The sequence below is a fragment of the Mus caroli genome, chromosome 2 (assembly GCF_900094665.2).
Source record: "Mus caroli chromosome 2, CAROLI_EIJ_v1.1, whole genome shotgun sequence".
Taxonomy (NCBI): domain Eukaryota; kingdom Metazoa; phylum Chordata; class Mammalia; order Rodentia; family Muridae; genus Mus; species Mus caroli.
Window position 1 is genome coordinate 119,771,254 of NC_034571.1, and position 17,918 is coordinate 119,789,171.

A 17,918-nucleotide genomic window follows, 5' to 3' on the forward strand; every position below is an offset into this window, starting at 1 on the left:
CTTTGTAGACCAGGCTGGCCTCGAACTCAGAAATCCGCCTGCCTCTGCCTCCCGAGTGCTGGGATTAAAGGCGTGCGCCACCACGCCCGGCGGCATAGTTCACTGTCTATTTTTAATAAGTATTATTTTTTAATTATCTTTAAAGAATTTCATACAAGAACAATAAAAACATCTATATTATAACTTTTATAGTTAGGACAAAACACCTGCCACAGCGGCTTCAGGAAGTGTCTGTTTTGTACTGTTGAAGGGGATAATACAGTCCACCACCGACAGAGAGGACTCTGTGGCAGGAGATTAACATCGTCTCCTCAGTCAAGAAGCCGAGTGCTGCTACTTAGCTCACGTTTTTCTTTTCCACTGTTTTAAAAAACTTTTTTTTAAAGTTTTTAAAGTTTTTTAAAGATTTATTTATTTTATATATGTGAGTACACTGTCGCTGTCTTCAGACACACCAGAAGAGGGCATCGGATCCTCATTAGAGAAGGTTATGAGCCACCACAACCTTGCTGGGATTTGAACTCAGGACCTCTGGAAGAGCAGTCAGTGCTCTTAACTGCTGAGCCATCTCTCCAACCGTCCTTTCAAGTTTTTTGTTTTTTCCAGTTAAGTCTTGCACTTTATTGTGGTTGTCGTCTCAGGCCTTGACTTGCGCAGTGGGTATAGCCACTCCTTCCACTGCTGCTTCTTGGTCTTCTTGGTCTCTGTTTGGTGAGCCGGTGGCCATAGTCTTGGGTCACAGGTCCAGGGGCTTGTATTTCTTGCCCTTGTAGAATTTCCTGAGGTTTTCTTTTTGAGTCTGCTTAATGACAGTAGGACTCGGACAATGGATTTGCGAATGACTCGTATCTTGGAGAGCTTGGACGCGGCACCGCCTGTCACTTCGGCAATGCCAAGCTGGGACAATTCGACCTTCAAATCGTCCAGTTGTTTCAATAGCTCCTCCTTTTTGCTGCCCAGGTCCCGAGCCTTAATCTTGGCCATTTCGGCTTTGTTCACGGCTGAGGCCGCCTGGTTTGAGAGCCTTTTCTATTTTTTATTCAGCCAGGACTTCAGCCCATTGTGGGCAGAACTACATTCATAATGATTCTTCCTCAGGGAAAAACTCTCTTAACTCCCTTAAAGTCACACCCAAAAGTGTGACCCTAGGTGATCCCAAATCTAACCAGGCTGACAGGGAAGATCAACCATCTCTCTGTTTTCATTTTTCCTTAATGAGATTGAATCATTTGCTATAACCTGACTTAAAAGGTGACCCTTTCAGAAGCAAAGGGGATGGAGGATGGGGTGAAGAACTTGGAGAGAGGGGCACGGGAAGGGGTGCAACATTTGTGGAATGTAAATAAATAAAAAATGTGATTAAGCGGGGCAGAGGTGGCGCATGCCTTTAATCCCAGCACTTGGAAGGCAGAGGCAGGTAGATATCTGAGTTTGAGGCCAGCCTGCTGTCTGCACAGGCAAGACTTACAAGAATCTATATATGCATATGAATATATATGTATATATGTATATATGTATATATATATATATATATATATACTCACATGCATAAATAATTGGATTCAGTATATTAGAAATAGAAATCTAAAATATTTTTAAAACATTTTTTGATCTGGACGGATGGCTGAGCCTTTAAGGACACTGGCTACTCTTCCAAAGGTCTTGAGATGAATTCTCAGCAATTACATGGTGGCTTACGACCATTTATAAAGAGATCTGGCACTTGGGTGTACAAGCAGACAGCACTCCTATGTTAAAATGTTGGTTTTTTGAGACAGGGTTTCTCTGTGTAGCCCTGGCTGTCCTGGAACTCACTCTGTAGACCAGGCTGGCCTTGAACTCAGAAATCTGCCTGCCTCTGCCTCCCGAGTGCTAGGATTAAAGGCATGTGCCACCACGCCTGGCAAAATGTTTTTTTTTTCCTTAGAAAAAAAATTGTGCAGTGTATTTTGATCATGTTTTTCCCCTAACTTCTCCCAGTTCCTCCCACCAAGTCTACCCAACTCCCTCTTCCTCTCCCTCCCCCTCTCGAAAACAAAGACAAAACAACAAACTTTTTTTTTCCTTTTAGATTTTATTTATTATATGTAAGTACACTGAAGCTGTCTTCAGACACATCAGAAGAGGGCATTACAGATGGTTGTGAGCCACCATTTAGTTGCTGAGATTTGAACTCAGGACCTCTGAAAGAGTAGTCAGTGCTGTTTTGTTTTGTTTTGTTTTGTTTTTCGAGACAAGGTTTCTCTGTGTAGCCCTGGCTGTCCTGGAACTCACTCTGTAGACCAGGCTGGCCTCAAACTCATAAATTGCCTGCCTCTGCCTCCCAAGTGCTAGAATCAAAGGTGTGGCCACCACTGCCCGGCTCAGTCAGTGCTCTTAACTGCTGAGCCATCCATCTATCCAGCCCAATAACAAACTTTTTAATTCTCTCTGGCTGTATTGACTCCTGTTGCTTGTTTGCCTTATTTTACTAACAATATTGAATAAAAAAAAGAAATTTTTCAAAAATTTAAATAAAATACTTTTTTTTTTCCACTTACTCACCTCACTTTCCATCCTTTATTGATCACTGTACACGCATGCACCCTGAGGCGGGATGTCCTTTTCTCAGATCACTCTGCTGGGCCCCTTCCCAGCTTCCCTGGGTGTGATGTTTGTGAGACAGTTCCTTTTCCCCCTTTTCCCACCTCTCTTAGCATTTGTGTTGTCTTGCAGCCAGCCCACTGGAAGAAGAGAAATTTGGCTTCCCTGCGTTCAGTGGCATTTCTCGCCTGACCTGGCTGGTCTCCCTCTTTGGGGAGCTTTCTTTTATTTCTGCCACCATGGAAGACCGAAAAGAAGATCAATATATGAAAATGACCGTGCAGCTCGAGACCCAGAACAAACGGTGAGTAGTGAGGAGCAGTAAGAGATTTCGTAACATCCTCAGGTATTCGTAAGGAAACTCTGACGAGGACCTGAAAGACCATTGCCAGGCATTCAGACCCAAGACGGGTGCCTGCTCCTGTCAGGAGAACTACTGTTCACGTTGCCTTTCATTCTTTGTACCCTCTCAGGTATGAAAGAGCAAGGTAAGTCCAGTTGCCATTACATAAATAATGGCTTACAGAAACAAGCCAAGTTGCAAGTAATTAAGTTATGTAAGTTATTAGTTTAAGCTTTATTATTTACTTATTTTTCTATTTATCAAAGAGATAGGATGTCACTGACTTGTCCAAGCTAATCCCAAACTCCTAGGCTCAAGCAGTCTTTCTGTCTCAGCCCAAGTAGTAGCAAACACACAAGCATCTGCCGTTACTACCATTGAAAGTTTTTAGTTAGGAGAAAACTGAGGTGCAAGAAACACATTGGTTATCTATATTGTCTCAGACTGCAACACTCTGTTATTTGGAAGGATATATGAAGTTGTCTTAAATAGACAAAACTGGAATAAATCAAATTTATTTTATCCAGAATTAAAGTAAAATCAGTGAATATGAAGCCCAGGCTGGCCTTCAGTTTACTGTATAGATTGTGCAACACACCTCAGACTCAAGAATTTCATACTTTAGCTAGACTTACCAATACACTCAGCTTGTTCTGTGAACTTTGCAAAACAGGCATGGGGTCTGCTTTTTGGATAGAGTATGGTCAGCTTTTGTTATCTTTTGTTATATTCAGTGACGTATTTGCTTGAAATCACAATCAACTAGGCAGTTTGGTGTTTTCTATGGCCAGATATCATAGCTCTGATAGATAGATAGATAGATAGATAGATAGATAGATAGATAGATAGATAGATAAGGAAACATAGGTAAAGGAGTATTTTGGGGAAAACTGTGAGTCAGGTCAAGGAAGTGAAATAGATACAGAGGTGCTTTGCTATCAACAGGAGAATATTGCTATCCTAGTGGCAAATGGATGACATGAGATGACACGACGAAATAAAAACTCGGCTATAGTAAGATTAGAAAATAGTCACTGTAGCCTTTGAGTGGTGTGGTGGTACTGAGCCACCACCGAGAGGCAGCTTTCCAGGGAAGGTGAAATCACATGAAGTCAGGTGTGAGTACCTACATGTGTTCATATGTGTGTGCTTGCACGTGTGCACATACATGTGGAAGCTGGAAGTTGATGTTGGATGCTATCGTCCTCCTTGACCAGTCTCTATTTACTGAGCCAGGGTCTTTCACTGAGTCCAGACCTTGCAAGTTCCATGAGTCTGGATAGCAGCCTTCCTAGAGTCCTAAGTTCTGGAATTAAGTGGGCTGCCAGCAAGTACCGCTTTTGTATGGGATCCCAGCTCTTGCCCTCTGCTTGCACAACAGGCACTACATGCACTTACCCCCTCCAGCTCTGTCCAGTGTCATTTTTAATAGGAGGAATCTTTTTTTTCTTTTTGTCATTGCAGTCCATTGTCATGGATTGAAGAGAAGGGGCCTGGCTTAAAAAGGAACAGACAGATAAGCTTCCACTTCAAATCTGGGTCCTTGGAGGAAGTGCCAAATGTAGGAGTCAATAAGAACATTTTCCTGAAAGATCAGGATATATTTATCCAGAAGCTCTTGGGCCAGGTCTCTGCAGAAGACCTGGCCGCTGAGAAGAAGCGCATCATGCATTGCCTGGGGCTGGCCAGCGACATCCAGAGGCTGTGCCACCGGAAGCAGTGAGGAGGAAGCTTCAGATACCTCTGAAACGGGGCCAGGGTTCGGTCTTATCAACAGTTTAGCTCTTACAATAAAATACTCTGGATAAACAGAACAAGAATAGTGTTAATGACTGTGTCGGGGGTGATACTTGGTGCTGGGGCCATCCTGTAGGAATAAGGAAAACCTTACGAGGAGGATATAGCCAATGCTATTTTCATTCTTATGGAACAGCTTGAAGTCATCCAGGCAGAAAAAAAATAAAAGAAAAGAAAAAAGATTTAAAGGTCTACCCATATCCAAACCACTTACCTTGAGCTGCAATCCATCCTGTAGGAAATGTGTCTGTCCCTCATAGTCACTACTAGTTGCTGGTAATCCTGTCTTACTAACCAGTGGGTAACTTGTATGTTAGTGGAGGGGAGGGGCTTTGGTGGAAGGGTGCAAATGATAAAAAATGACAAGAATATGAAGAACACGGCTACCCCTGTGCACTGCTGGGAGAGTCACTTGAGTTTGTGGGAAGTAAATGTGGGATAAAAAGACAATGAAGTGGTCTAGAGCAAGCCCTGGCAATAGTGTGGTGTGGCAGCTGGGCCTACAGGAGAGAGTCCTGGGGAGAGAAATGACTTGGTGTGAAATATAATCCAGATATAGGAGATGGTATCGGGCAGCACTGCGCTCCCGAGATTATTATTTAAAAGAACAGCTTGATGAGTTCTTTAGCTCAGGCTGAACACTCAGAAGTCCACCAGAAAGAGCTGACAGTTTGCCAAGAGAGTGTCCTGGCAGCAGCCCATAGGGATGCGCCTCTGCTGCCTTGGGTTGAGCAGAGTCTGGGACCTGCATCTCTTGCATTTTCTCCATAGCTGATTTTATTTCTTACAGCCTTTTTTTTTTTTTTTAATGTAGGAGTGCGTGCCTTATCTGCATGCACACCTACATGTCAGAAGAGGGCATAAGAACCCTTTATAAATGATTGAGAGCCACCTTGTGGTTGCTATGAATTGAACTGGGGACCTCTAGGGGAGCAGCTGGTATTCTTAACCCGAGTCATCTCACTAGCCGCTTACTGCTTTTTAAAATGAACAGGTTTCATTATAATGTTTTCATACACGTGGATCATAAACTCTGCTCACTTTTTCTTTTTTTTAAAGATTCATTTATTTTATGAGTATATTGTCGCTGTCTTCAGACACACCAGAAGAGGGCATCAGATCCCATTACAAATAGTTATGAGTCACCATGTGGTTGCTGGGAATTGAACCCAGGACCTGTGGAAGAGCAGCGTCATCTCTCCAGCCCTGCTCACCTTTTTCACCTTCAAATTAATCTGACATTGGCTACTACCCAAGTGGTTCTCAACCTGTAGGTCTCAACCCTCCTAGAGGTTGCATATCAGATATTTGCATTATAATTCATAACTAAAAATTACAGTTATGAAGTAGCAATGAAATAACTTATGGTTGGGAGTCACCACAACATGAAGAACTGTATTAGAGGGTTGCAGCATTAGGAAGGCTGAGAGCCACTGCTCTACCCTTTCCTACAATCCTCTTCTGTCCCCAGGGTAGTCAGTCCTCTTACCTTCATGTCTTGTATGTATACAAAACAAAACAAAATGTACAATTTGAAGAGAAAAAGAACACCAGGAATTATAATGTCGGAGTTAAGTCTTGGGCTCAGAGAGCCCAAGTTTAAAGAAAGGCCTGATGAGAAATGGAATAGAGAATGGTGTCTCCTAGAAGACCCCACCCAGCTAAACTTGCAACCAGTAAAAGGGCCTCCTACAGCAAAGGAAAGCTTATTCAACAAAGGAGCGCATCCAGGAATCAAAGCTTATACAAATGTAAGGAAGGTGGCAGCTCCATCCCAAGCAGGAAGCAGGATTTGGCAGCTTCAGCAACTTGGACCTGCTTCAGTCAAGAAGGATGCAGCAGTGAGCAAACGGGCTGTGATTTCTTCCTCCACTATAAAGGAAAGCTGGTGACGCCAGGCTGTGGCCAGGGAGTTCCTGCATGGAGGACTGGAGAAGCCATCACATGAAACTGAAAATGAAGCCTGGATTGTGTTGGAGACCCTAAGATCTTGGAGATGCCAGAGCTGTGGGATACTGTCAATCCCACGGGGTGAGAATAAGACCACTACCACAGCTTTGAGCCAAATTTGAAGCAAGCTTTAATTAAATATTGGCTGATGGACTCTGGTTAGATCCATTTTGGGGTTCCTAGAAAATGGCCAGGAGTTATACTGGCAACTTATAAGGCTATATACACCGCCCCTCACTGGCTTCATCCAATAGGGGACAAGCATATTTCCTGATGTATTTCCAGCCTAAGTGTGATCACGTATGTCCACTGCACCTGGGTCAGCCAAACTTGTTAGGGAAGTGAAAATGTATGACTTATCTCATATGAACAACAGCCCCCAGCGTCTCAGGAAGTGTCTGTCCTTGGGCAAGGGACTTACAGGTGAGAGGCATTTTTGTTTTATGGATCTCACAATACTTGCCAAGGAGAGCTACAGCCCAAGTAGAACCAGCTCAAGAGAGAGAAGTGTGTTGTAAGGATGAAAGGAACAGAAGAACTCAAGAGCATCCTGACATCAGATGTGGTGATGCAGAGTTTGGAGTTCGTCCTGCTGGGTCTGGCTTGCTTTGCTCCACTGTTTCCTCCTATGCTCCCTTTCCTACCTTTTGGTATAGTAATGCATATTCTGTGCCATTATATGCTGGAATTATGTAATTTCCTTTTTTTTTTATTTTACAGGGGTTAAAATTAAGACATTGCCTTGAGTCTCAGAGGAGACTTTCAGATTTTTAAGCAATGTTGAGGCCTATGATAGAATATAGGGACTTTTAAGTTAGATTGAATGCATTTTATATTATGATATGGCTCAAGCCCATGGGACCCAAGGAATGGAAGGTGATGGTTTAAGTAAAAGTGACCCCTATACGCTCATGTCTTGAATGCTTGGACCATGGTTGGCCAAACTTTTGGGAAAGATAAGGAAGTGTGGCCTTGTGTCTTCTTGTAGCATTCAAATCTACTGGGAAAGACCAAAGATTATACTCAATTCAAATATAGATTAATGAATTTATTCTTGCTGCTAAAAGCAGGACAACAGTCTTAGAGCCAAAGAGCATGCTGTGTAGAAGGGTAAGATGGGGTTTTAAAAGTGGAAATCAGAAAGGCGCGTGTTACAATTATCCACAGAATCATAGCTGGACAGGAAAACTGCTTAACTTCCCTCAGTTGTTGCTTTCTTCCAATACATAGTAATAAAAAGTCTATTTCACTCTCTCCCCACAGTGGTAAGCAAGCTTTACCGAAGTGAAGGCAACTCTCAGGACCTCTCAGCCCCTTGCCCTATTTAAGATAAGAGCCACTAGGATCTCCCAGCCCTCCCAGAGCAACCGGCCAATAGCCCTTAAAGAATGCCTAGCTCCATATTACGTTTCTTTTCGTTTGTTTGTTTTTCAAGACAGGGTTTCTCTGTATAGCCCTGGCTGTCCTGGAACTCACTCTGTAGACCAGGCTGGCCTCGAACTCAGAAATCCACCTCCCTTTGCCTCCCAAGTGCTGGGATTAAAGGTGTGCGCCACCACCACCCGGCCCATATTGTTTCTTTAGCCACCACATTACTCAGCTAATGTCTAGGATAGAGCAGTTCATTTTTAGGTAGGCAATAATACCGCGCTATCAGGTTAGGGCTGGCTCTTACATCCCCACATTGTCACTGGGTGTGGGATTTGAGGTTTGATAGACTATGGAGACTTTTGAAGTTAGACTGAATGCATTTTGCGTTATGATATGGCTACAAGCCCACTGGGGACAAGGAATGGATCCACCCCAGATCCAGTCTGTCTCCAATTGTTGCATACTTTTAGACCCAATGCTAGGTTGGCAGAGTTCTGAGTTTAAGGCCAGCCTGATCTAAAGAATTCCAAAACAGCTAGAGTAGAGACCCAAAAAGATACAAGTTGCCTTGGTCATGGTGTCTTCATAGCAATAGAATAGTAACTAAGACAGTGACTGTGATGGTTTGTATATTTTTGGGCCAGGGAGTGGCACCATTTGGAGGTGTGGCCTTGTTGGAATAGGTGTGACCTGGTTGGAGTAGGTGTGTCACTGTGGGTGTAGGCTTAAGATCCTCACCCTAGTAGCCTGGAAGTCAGTCTTCCACTAGCAGCCTTTGGATGAAGACATAGAACTCTCAGCTCTCTCTGCCTGTGCCATGCCTGCCTGGATACTGCCATGCTCCCACCTTGGTGATAATGGACTGAACCTCTGAGCCTGTAAGCCAGCCCCAAGTAAATGTTTGTTTGTTTGTTTTTTATAAGACTTGCCTTGGTCATGGTGTCTGTTCACAGCAGTAAACACTAAGACAGTGACCATGGAGAAATGATGTTGGGAGGGCATCCTGACAGGCAGTACAGAGGTTCTAAGGTGTTATAACCCAGAGATGGGAGCCTGTGGCTGGTACTTGTTCTGCACCCACAGGAAGCTGGGGTTGGACACATGGGGCCCAGCCTCCTAGGACCTTCTCAACCCAGTGTAGTAGTGTAGGCGTTTCTTCTTCAAACTGAGGACACAGATACTTTAGACATGGCTAGAGTTGTGTTTTAAGATGGTGGCTGTAACTGGAGTATAATATGGAAGTCAGGAAGGATAGCTGGTGGTGACTGTGAATGGAGAGATTAAAGTGTGTGGACAATGGCAAGAGCAGTAGTCAGGAGTGACACTGGGAAGTAGTTTAGGTCCTGCGTGAATGCTGGACCATCCCAAGGCAGCTCCAGGGTGAGAGATACAGGAGTGCTGGGATCCTCCCAGTGTAGAATTCATCAAGTGGGAGAGGGCCACATGGGGAGAAGGCATCCAAATGCCAACTTCATCTAAAACTGCCTTCTGGTCATTAAGATATGCAGCTCTACCTGCACACTTAGATTTAAGAAGCGTCCTTGTCTTTTGAGTTGTTTTAGATGTATTATAAGTGAGTGATTGACTTGTGTGTGATATCCTATATACCGATTGTAAAAATGTCTTGGACAAAAAGGTACCATAAATGGGAGAAATAAGATGTCCTGCTACAGAAAAGTGATAGCTGAGGAGAAGGAGGCTTGGCCAGTCAAAGTGAGAGACTAAAAGCTGAGCCAGGACTGGTACCTCCTGGTGTGGGAACCACTCGCCCACAGCACAGGGCCGGACTGCTCCTACTAAATTATATTCATAATCTCCGAAACCTTGTGATGGAGCAGAGGAAAGCAGATACTACTTTGAACATGATTTAGAAAGCATGTTTGGGGGGGTGTGGTTCTTTCCTCCATGTTGAAACATTCCCTTGTACTGAGAGGAGGGAGGTCATGGTACCTGACTCACAAGGCCCTGCCACCCATAAACAGGACAACTGCTAGAGACTGCTGGAGCTGCCTGAAGCGAGCAGGAGCAGCAGGGAGGCCCTGTAAGTGCTCCTCCATGCTCAGGCAGGCTCAGGAGGTAGCTGCCTTTGTCACTCATGCTCCCATCAGCGGACACTCACTGCCTCACCAAGCTGGACACTATTTCTTTGTCTAGCATTGGTGCCTAATCTGATGAACAGTTCGCCTCTCCCCAGGAAGCCACAGAGGAAGGGACTGCCCTTTGTTTGGGCTTACAGCAATTTATAAGTAAGAATTACCAATTGCACCAGGCATGGTGGTGCACGCCTTTAATCCCAGCACTCGGGAGACAGAGGCAGGCGGATTTCTGAGTTCGAGGCCAGCCTGGTCTACAAAGTGAGTTCCAGGACAGCAAGGGCTACACAGAGAAATCCTGTTTTGAAAAACAAAAAACAAAAAGAATTACCAATTGCACTCTTGCTTCTTGTCCATCATCCCAGATGCTGACCAGGACAATGAGTGACAGGGACCCAAGGCACACTGCAAGCCACCTTGACGCTCATTTCCCCAAGGTATGAGAAGACATTTTATATCTGGGAGCATGAATTCTGTAGAGCTGGATGAGTGGTCCCAGCCCTGCAGTGTGGAGCTAGAAGACAGAAGGCGTCTGAACTTGCTGGTGACTGGGAATGGAAAGATCAAGGTGTGTGTGAGGACACTGGGGAGTCATCGTGTAGCCCATGACTACAACAGCACAGCAGCAAGGTGGCTGCCAGAGATTCAGGATGCATAAGCTCAAGGCCTGTCCCTGAAACAACCTTCCCCCTTCTGTGTTCTGTCCTCTTTAACTTGGTGTACTCCCCAAGTGGGGTCCAGGCTAAGTGAAGTCACAGGAGGACAAGAGAACACTTCTATCACCTTTGCTACTGCCACCCCTCCCCCAGAGTCCATAGGTGCTTAAATACAGATCTGACCTACAAACAGCTGTTCTGTTTCCTCTTGCCTTTTATGTACCCTGGCCCGATGGGTGTGGCCTCCTAAGGGGATAACAGACAGGGGTGAGGGGAGTGGGTGTGTGTGTGTGACACTGATACTGTTTACTGGGCACTCAGACACTTGCCAGAATAGTTTTATTTTGGGGTATTAAATACACTTACAAGTTTAAAAATGATAAATTTTATGTACATAGACCTGGGAATTCTTTAAGGACAGAAAGAGGCTATGGAGAAACTATTCTCGACAGTACAGAATAGAAAGTGGGACGGTCACAGAAAGTGACCAGAAGCACATGGATATAAAGATCAGACTGTCTGTATACTCCAGACTAAAGGGCTCCCCTCTCCTAGGTGGACATTACCCACGTGAGACCTTCCAACAGCATGGAGCTTCCTAGCGTGGTGGCATCCCGAGAACCAGCACTGTGGTGGTTGGCTATAGCCACACTACAGACCCAGAACCTCTCCACGGCCACCAGGAAGTCATGGGCATCCTGCTGCAGACGTCTCAAAGTGGACTCAGTCCCCTTGCATCACCAGAACATCAGAAAGATCCTCTGTGCCTTCTAGCTTCAGATTCTGAGGGAAGAGAAGAAAGAAACACAGGCTTTGATAGACTTGAGAACAGAATCCTGAGACACATTTTAGTTGAGGAGACAAGGTGACCACGGAGAACGAGCTGTTTCATCATCACAAGGAGAATCATCTCGTGGCAAATACAGTTTCACAAAGTTGCTTCTCAGGCCTTGCCAAAGTGCAGGGAAAAGCAGAGATCCTTCTCCGTCTCTGCTGCAGCTGACAGGACTCCCACAGAAGACCAACATAGGCCCCCAGGCCATTACCCCATTCCCGGCTGCTACACCTCTCTCATCTTAACTTCAGGCAGCTTTTCCCTTAGGGCTAGCTGACTACCGAGAGAAGACTGTCTTTTTCCCTCAAAGGTGCAGTGGTGGGACCTGCTGGCACTCACACCCGCCCCACACCCTCCCCTAACTTGTCTTCTTGGTATGTTGTAGCTCAGGTTCTAGAAGCTGTTGAGATGGGGGAGAGTTCAGTGGTAGAACCCTTGCCTAACATGTAAGGCCTAAGTTTGCTCTCTAGCGTGGGGTGGGGGTGGTTCCAGTTCAGTTGTATGCTGATCAATTGTATGCTGCTCCATACGGAGGCAGAGGGAGGAGCAGCAGGGCCCATCCGTCCCTAAGCCCCACCACACAGCAGAGGATGACTAGGGTCCACATGGGAGTGACTAAAGGAACGTCTGGGATGAGTGTTCGGGGAATGTCTTCCATGGAGGTGCTGAGCTCTAAATCATCATAGAACTCTTAGGAAATGTCCAATCCTGTGTCAGCCTGACAGCACATGGGCTGTGGCCATCTTGCATTCTTCAGATATCCAAACCTCTACGGGGTAGACTTGACTGCAGCAGGAGGGAGCCAGGCTGCTAAAACCTTCGCCATCACTAGGGAATGGGGCAGAGCTGCAGAGCAGGGGCCTCAGTGAGCCATGCTCCTGCGTCAATTGAGTCTCAATGGCCGCTGTGCACACTCTTGTCAGGGTGGTAACAGTACACCCCAGTCAGTTAGTCAGCTTTTCTTAGCCTTTCTTTGGGTTGCTGGCATGACAGGTACTTCAGCTTCTGTCAGGAACCACACAGAGACGCTTCGACTACCATAAGCACAGACAGGTGCTGTGTGCCTGTCTCTCTAGCCCCCATGGGCTTGTTTTTTTTTTTTTTTTTTTTATAAAAAGATTTTTATTTTTACTGAGCTAGGTGATGGTGGTGGTACACACCTCAATCCCAGCACTCAGTAGGCAGAGGCAGCAGATCTCTGCATTTGAGGCCAGTCTGGTCTACAGAGCAAGTTCCAAGATAGCCAGGGCTACACAGAGAAACCCTATCTAGAAAAACAACTTTTTATTTTATTCATGTGTGTGTCCATGTCTCTCAGTGTGTGTTTGTGTTAAAGGCCAAGGGTGTCGGATCTCCTTGAGCTGCAGCTAGAAGAGTTGTGTGTTGCTCGATATGGATGCTGGGGACTGAAGAGGAGTGTGTGCTCTTACCCACTAATGTGGCAACGCTCGGAAGATCTGCTGTAAAAGCTCTAGTGAGCTGGCAGAGGTGGATTCGAACGCCCCCATACTTACTTGGATGACCTACCTTTTCATTTGCTAAGTGCAGAAGACAGGCAAAAGCCAGGGGTATGGAGAGGTTCTGAGCCATGAGCGGGGGCAGCCTGGGAAGAAAGGGGCAAGCACTGAGTAGGTCATGCAACCCAGAGGACAATGCAGCTCCTTTAAGTCTTTATAGAACGTAAGAGGTGGACAATGGGCCGGCCCTTCATGCTAAAAGTCCCACCAAGAAAGTTGCCCAGGGCTCAGAGGGGACAGCGCACCCTAGCCCTCTGTTGATCAGCACACACCTCGTCTGCAGGTCTTTTGTGAGCCCACTGAGTTTCTTCTCATCAGCCACTTCCTCGGGGGCCCCTTCCTGTCCATTTTCAGTGTGGTTTTCCTAAGGAAAAAAGCATATTTATGGGTTGAAACAACAGAAACTTACAAAACTGTCAATCCCATAAAGAAAAGTGCACTGGAGGAAGCAAGGTTAACTCTCTGGAGACCTTCAGGATGGGGCTTGGTTTGATCCCCACACTGGCACTCTTAAGAGGTGATAGAATTTTTGTTTTGTTCTAGGGTTTCTATGTAGTCCTAGCAGTCCTGAAACTCACTATGTGAACTAGGCTGGCCTTGAACTTACAGAGGTCTGTCCATCTGCTTCTGTTATGAGCCAGCATGCCTGGCTGAGTCACTGGAATTCACCAAGGTGTGACTGTGGATAGTGGACCATATGCCCTCCTTGTTCCTTCACAGTCTAACCATGACACGAATGATCAGACCCTACTTTGTGCTTCTGTAAAGTACTACTACAAGACCAAAGCAATGGTGCCAACGCACTGCAGACTGAAACCTCTAAAGCTGAGTCAATGGATTGGCTTTTCTCTGAGGTGAGAGCCTCTGCTGTTTGTTGTACACACACTAACACTGTGACTGAGGCTGTCTCTGACAAACCCAAGACCACACGGCTTAGGGTCCTCAATAATCATGCATTTCATTGCACAGCCAGCAGAATGTGTAAGCAAGAATGGAGTTTGTAGAGCTCAATGGGTCTGAATCAGGGTTCTAGGTCTGCACACTTAGTCTGCTTCACTCTCAGGAGAAGGGGTCTGGCAGCGTGATTATGTCTCCAGTGTTCCTGCTGAGAATGGACCTCCTAAGTCAGAACACCACTTCAAAGCATACATACTTTCTGACACTTGTAAGGTAGTCACAATACTTTGCAAAAAGTCCTATTTTAAGTCCGGTTGCTACTGGGTAAGTACTCCGAATGCCCGTCAGGATTGTAAAGCACGCAGCTGCTAGGGCAGCACGGGAAAGCTCGCATCTGCACGTTTTCATCACCAGTAAGGTGAGATAGAGCTTGCTGTGTGACCTGCCCGCTCCTCTGCTGGGACAGTCTCTTCTTCCAAGCTATGGTGATATCTGTTTTAAACTGTGACTGCATCTCTCTGCTTTGGGCCGTGGACCACACTGAGGGATCGTGAGCTGTAGACATCAGCTCTCCCTTCCTACACACTGGGGACCTAAGGAGCATGAGTGATGTTACCTCTGTGTCAGCCTCCTTTCTAGAAAACTTCGTCAGCAGACTCCACATACTCTGCTTCAGCTTCTTCATGTCCATCTTTTTGGCAGTCTTGGCGTAATGAATTTCTATTTTATTCACCTGGAATAGGTGTAACAAAGCAAAATCAGGCAGAAGAAAAACATTCACTATCAATTTCCTGTAAAATAGAAGTCTCAAATGAAAAAGTTGGAAATCAAGGAGGAATCCCAGCCAGGCATAATGGCACACACCTTTGATGCCAGCCCTCTGAGACAGAGGCAACTGAATCTCTGTGAGTTAGACACCAGTCTGGTCTATAGAGTGAGTTCCAGGACAGCCAGAGCTACAAAGTGAAACCCTGTCTCGAAAACAAAAGAAAAAAAGAAAGCCACCTCATATACAGAGTTCCCTGCAAAAAGATCTTACTTCTTTCTGTTTTCACCTTTCGGATTTTGCTGTTTTGCTTTTTAAGAGTCTCGTGTAGCCGAGTCTGGCCTGGGCTTACTGTTAGATCCTAAACTTGTCAACCTCTTGCCTCCAAGCAAGTGCTGGCATTACAAGTATGACCCACCACGCCCAATTTTCATGAGCCAGAACTGAATGAGCCAGTGCATGGGACTGAATCTAGGGCTTTGTATGTGCTAGGTAAACACTCTACCAACCCTAACTCCTTTTAATCAGAAGAAATTTAGATTAAGACCGAGAATTGCAGTGTAAGAGATGAGTATATGAAACAGATAGCACCCAGCCTGGCTCTTGGGATAAGGCATCAGGTATTGAACATATGACAGGAACTGAAAATGGCCAAGGTATTCAGAGCCCCACAGCAAGGCTCTCACTGCAGCCTTCCTACATGTGTTTTATTGGTGTGGCCAATCCACTCCTACTTATGGCTTGGGTTTGACTCTCAACACTACAGCAGTAAATAAAAGTTAATAAGATAAAATAAGGTCTTTGGAAAAATATCACTACCATATAACCTAAGTAGTCAATGCCAGTAACTGGTAAGCAGTTTAGACAGCACAACCCTGTGTCAAAACTCAGATAACAGGGTAAGATGGAACCGGAAAACAAGTGGAGCGCAGGCTGATGGGACTCACATCTGAGAGGAGTTTAACAGCCAGGAATCCACACAATTCCTTGCTGTCTCTTCCTTACCTTTTGAGGCTCAGCCACCAAGTTCAACTCTTGGTAAGTTGTGATATCTACTCCTTGGTTTTCAGGAGAACCGTGACCATTCTCTTGTGTTGTCTTTGGATCAGACTCAAGGTCAAGGGTCCCAACTGGATCCGCAAATAAATCGTCTGCCTCTTCATAGTCACTGTCAGCAGCCTGGGCAAGGAAACAACCCTTCAAGTTTGGTGGATGCTATCAATGGGAGAGACTCCATGTACACAAAGCAAGCAGAGTCCCACCAACGTGGCCTGCTCGCTCACTTCTTCCTGCTTCACATAAGCCCTACTACAGAGAGAGGGGTCTCTTATCAGCCTGAGACCTTGGAAGCATGAGTTTAAAGAGTGCAATGAATGACCACAGAGACCAGTGTCCCCTTTGCTTAGTAACTAGATAAATATTTCATCTTAGAGAAAACATTCCCAAAACGCTGGAGCACAGCCTGCATTCCTTGCCCAACGAGAGCACAGAACAGGGGCTGGGCATGTAGCTAAGTACAGAGTACACACACATTTCATATGAGTTCTAGGTTCCATCCTTACCACCTAAAAACAGTACAGGAAATCCCAGGTGCTATCTAATTTGGTAGCAGGAGCAACGCCCTTTTATATTTTAGATGGATACAGAGTCTCATGAATGCCAAGGTGACCTTAAACTTGCCTTGTAGCTAAGGATGATTTTCCATTCACCTTCCTCCACCTCAAGACTGGAAGGTGTGTCCCACCACACCCAGTGTGATGGTTAGAATAAAAATGCCCCACACATAGACTCAAAGGGACTGTTAGAAGACCAATGTGCTTAACAGAATTAGGTGAGTTGGGGGACCGAGCCTCAGCTAAAAAGGCTCAGCTGTGTCAGACTGAAGTTATTTATTTGAAATACAACCTTCGAGACAGGAAGCGGTGCCTAAAGGAAGCCAGAAAAAAAGACTGTAACTCAGATCCCCACCCCAACTACACCAAGGCAAGTAAGAGAATTCTTGGGCACTGCTGGCTTCTGCAGGCTCTGGATACCTGGGTTTGCGACCTTAGCTGCCCCGTTGTACCCCCGAGCCAAGGAAGGGGAGGTGTATATGTGGACCCCAGATCACCAGAAAGCCTTTAAAGAAATTAAAAAGGCCCTACTGATGGCCAGCCTTGGCCTTGCCTGACCTAACCAAGCCTTCACTCTTTATGTGGATGAGAAAGCAGGTGTCACCAGAAGAGTCCTTACTCAGACTTTGGGACCTTGGAAAAGGCCAGTGGCTTACCTATCCAAGAAGTTAGACCCTGTTGCCAGGGGGTGGCCTTCTTGCTTAAAAGCTATTGCTGCAGTAGCATTACTTGTCAAGGATGCTGATAAGCTCACTCTGGGACAGCAAATAACTGTAGTGGCACCCCACACTCTTGAAAGCAACCAACAGCCCCCTGACCAATGAATGACCTCCTATGACACATTATCAGAGCCCTTTGTTGACTGAATGAGTGACCTTCGCTCCCCCTGCTGTCTTCAATACCGATACCCTACTGCCCGAGACTGATGACGCTTCACCTACTCATCACTGCGCTGACATTCTGGCAGAAGAAACTGGTACTTGAAATGATCTGAAGGATCAGCCTTGGCCTGGGAGTCTGAGCTGGTACACGGATGGCAGTAGCTTCGTGGTTGAAGGTAAGCGGAAGGCGGGGGCAGCAGTGGTGGACAGAAAGCAAGTGATCTGGGCCAGCAGCCTCCCTGAAGGGACTTCGGCCCAGAAAGCCGAACTTGTGGCTTTGATACAAGCTCTACGAATGGCAAAGGGGAAGTCTATCAACATTTACACTGACAGCAGATATGCTTNTGCCACTGCACGGAGCAATATACAGACAAAGAGGGCTGTTGACACCTGCAGAGAAAGACCTAAGATGCTGTGGCTAAAGGGAATCAGATGGCAGATCTAACCGCCAAACAGGTGGCCCAAGGAGCAATGATCCTGGCAGTCAAGGAGCCTAAAGATTATTATGATGTCAGAGACCAGCTTTAGATACACCCCTGAGGACTATCAAGTTATGGACAAATTAGGACTGGCAAAGGAAACCCTGTATAGGGTAGTAGAAACAGAAAAAGGAAAA

The 17,918-nt window shown here is 45.8% G+C and overlaps 2 protein-coding genes and 1 pseudogene across 6 annotated transcripts in view; 1 reads left to right on the forward strand and 2 right to left on the reverse strand.

Moving 5' to 3' along the window:
* Blvra (biliverdin reductase A) overlaps positions 1 to 4,740 on the forward strand; it is a 23,977-nt gene extending 19,237 nt beyond the window's left edge. For 3 of the 4 annotated variants that reach the window (XM_021155625.2, XM_029469253.1, XM_021155626.2), the window contains 2 exons: positions 2,716 to 2,887; positions 4,391 to 4,734. In XM_021155625.2, the coding sequence (XP_021011284.1) occupies positions 2,716 to 2,887; positions 4,391 to 4,649 (431 nt within the window). In that variant the 3' untranslated portion in view covers positions 4,650 to 4,734. Of the gene's footprint in view, positions 1 to 2,715; positions 2,888 to 4,390 lie in introns of all 4 variants that reach the window. The other variant, XM_021155624.1, reaches the window with a different exon arrangement.
* On the reverse strand, positions 607 to 984 carry LOC110289382 (annotated as a pseudogene).
* Positions 4,741 to 11,115: 6,375 nt separating the features above from the next.
* Positions 11,116 to 17,918, reverse strand: part of Ncaph (non-SMC condensin I complex subunit H) — a 30,705-nt gene continuing 23,902 nt past the window's right edge. Inside the window, exons 14-18 of one of the 2 annotated variants that reach the window (XM_021151630.1) lie at positions 15,814 to 15,987; positions 14,659 to 14,775; positions 13,418 to 13,509; positions 13,156 to 13,231; positions 11,116 to 11,576 (exon numbers count right to left, since the gene is read on the reverse strand). In XM_021151630.1, the coding sequence (XP_021007289.1) occupies positions 11,517 to 11,576; positions 13,156 to 13,231; positions 13,418 to 13,509; positions 14,659 to 14,775; positions 15,814 to 15,987 (519 nt within the window). In that variant the 3' untranslated portion in view covers positions 11,116 to 11,516. The remainder of the gene's footprint in view (positions 11,577 to 13,155; positions 13,232 to 13,417; positions 13,510 to 14,658; positions 14,776 to 15,813; positions 15,988 to 17,918) is intronic. The other variant, XM_021151622.2, reaches the window with a different exon arrangement.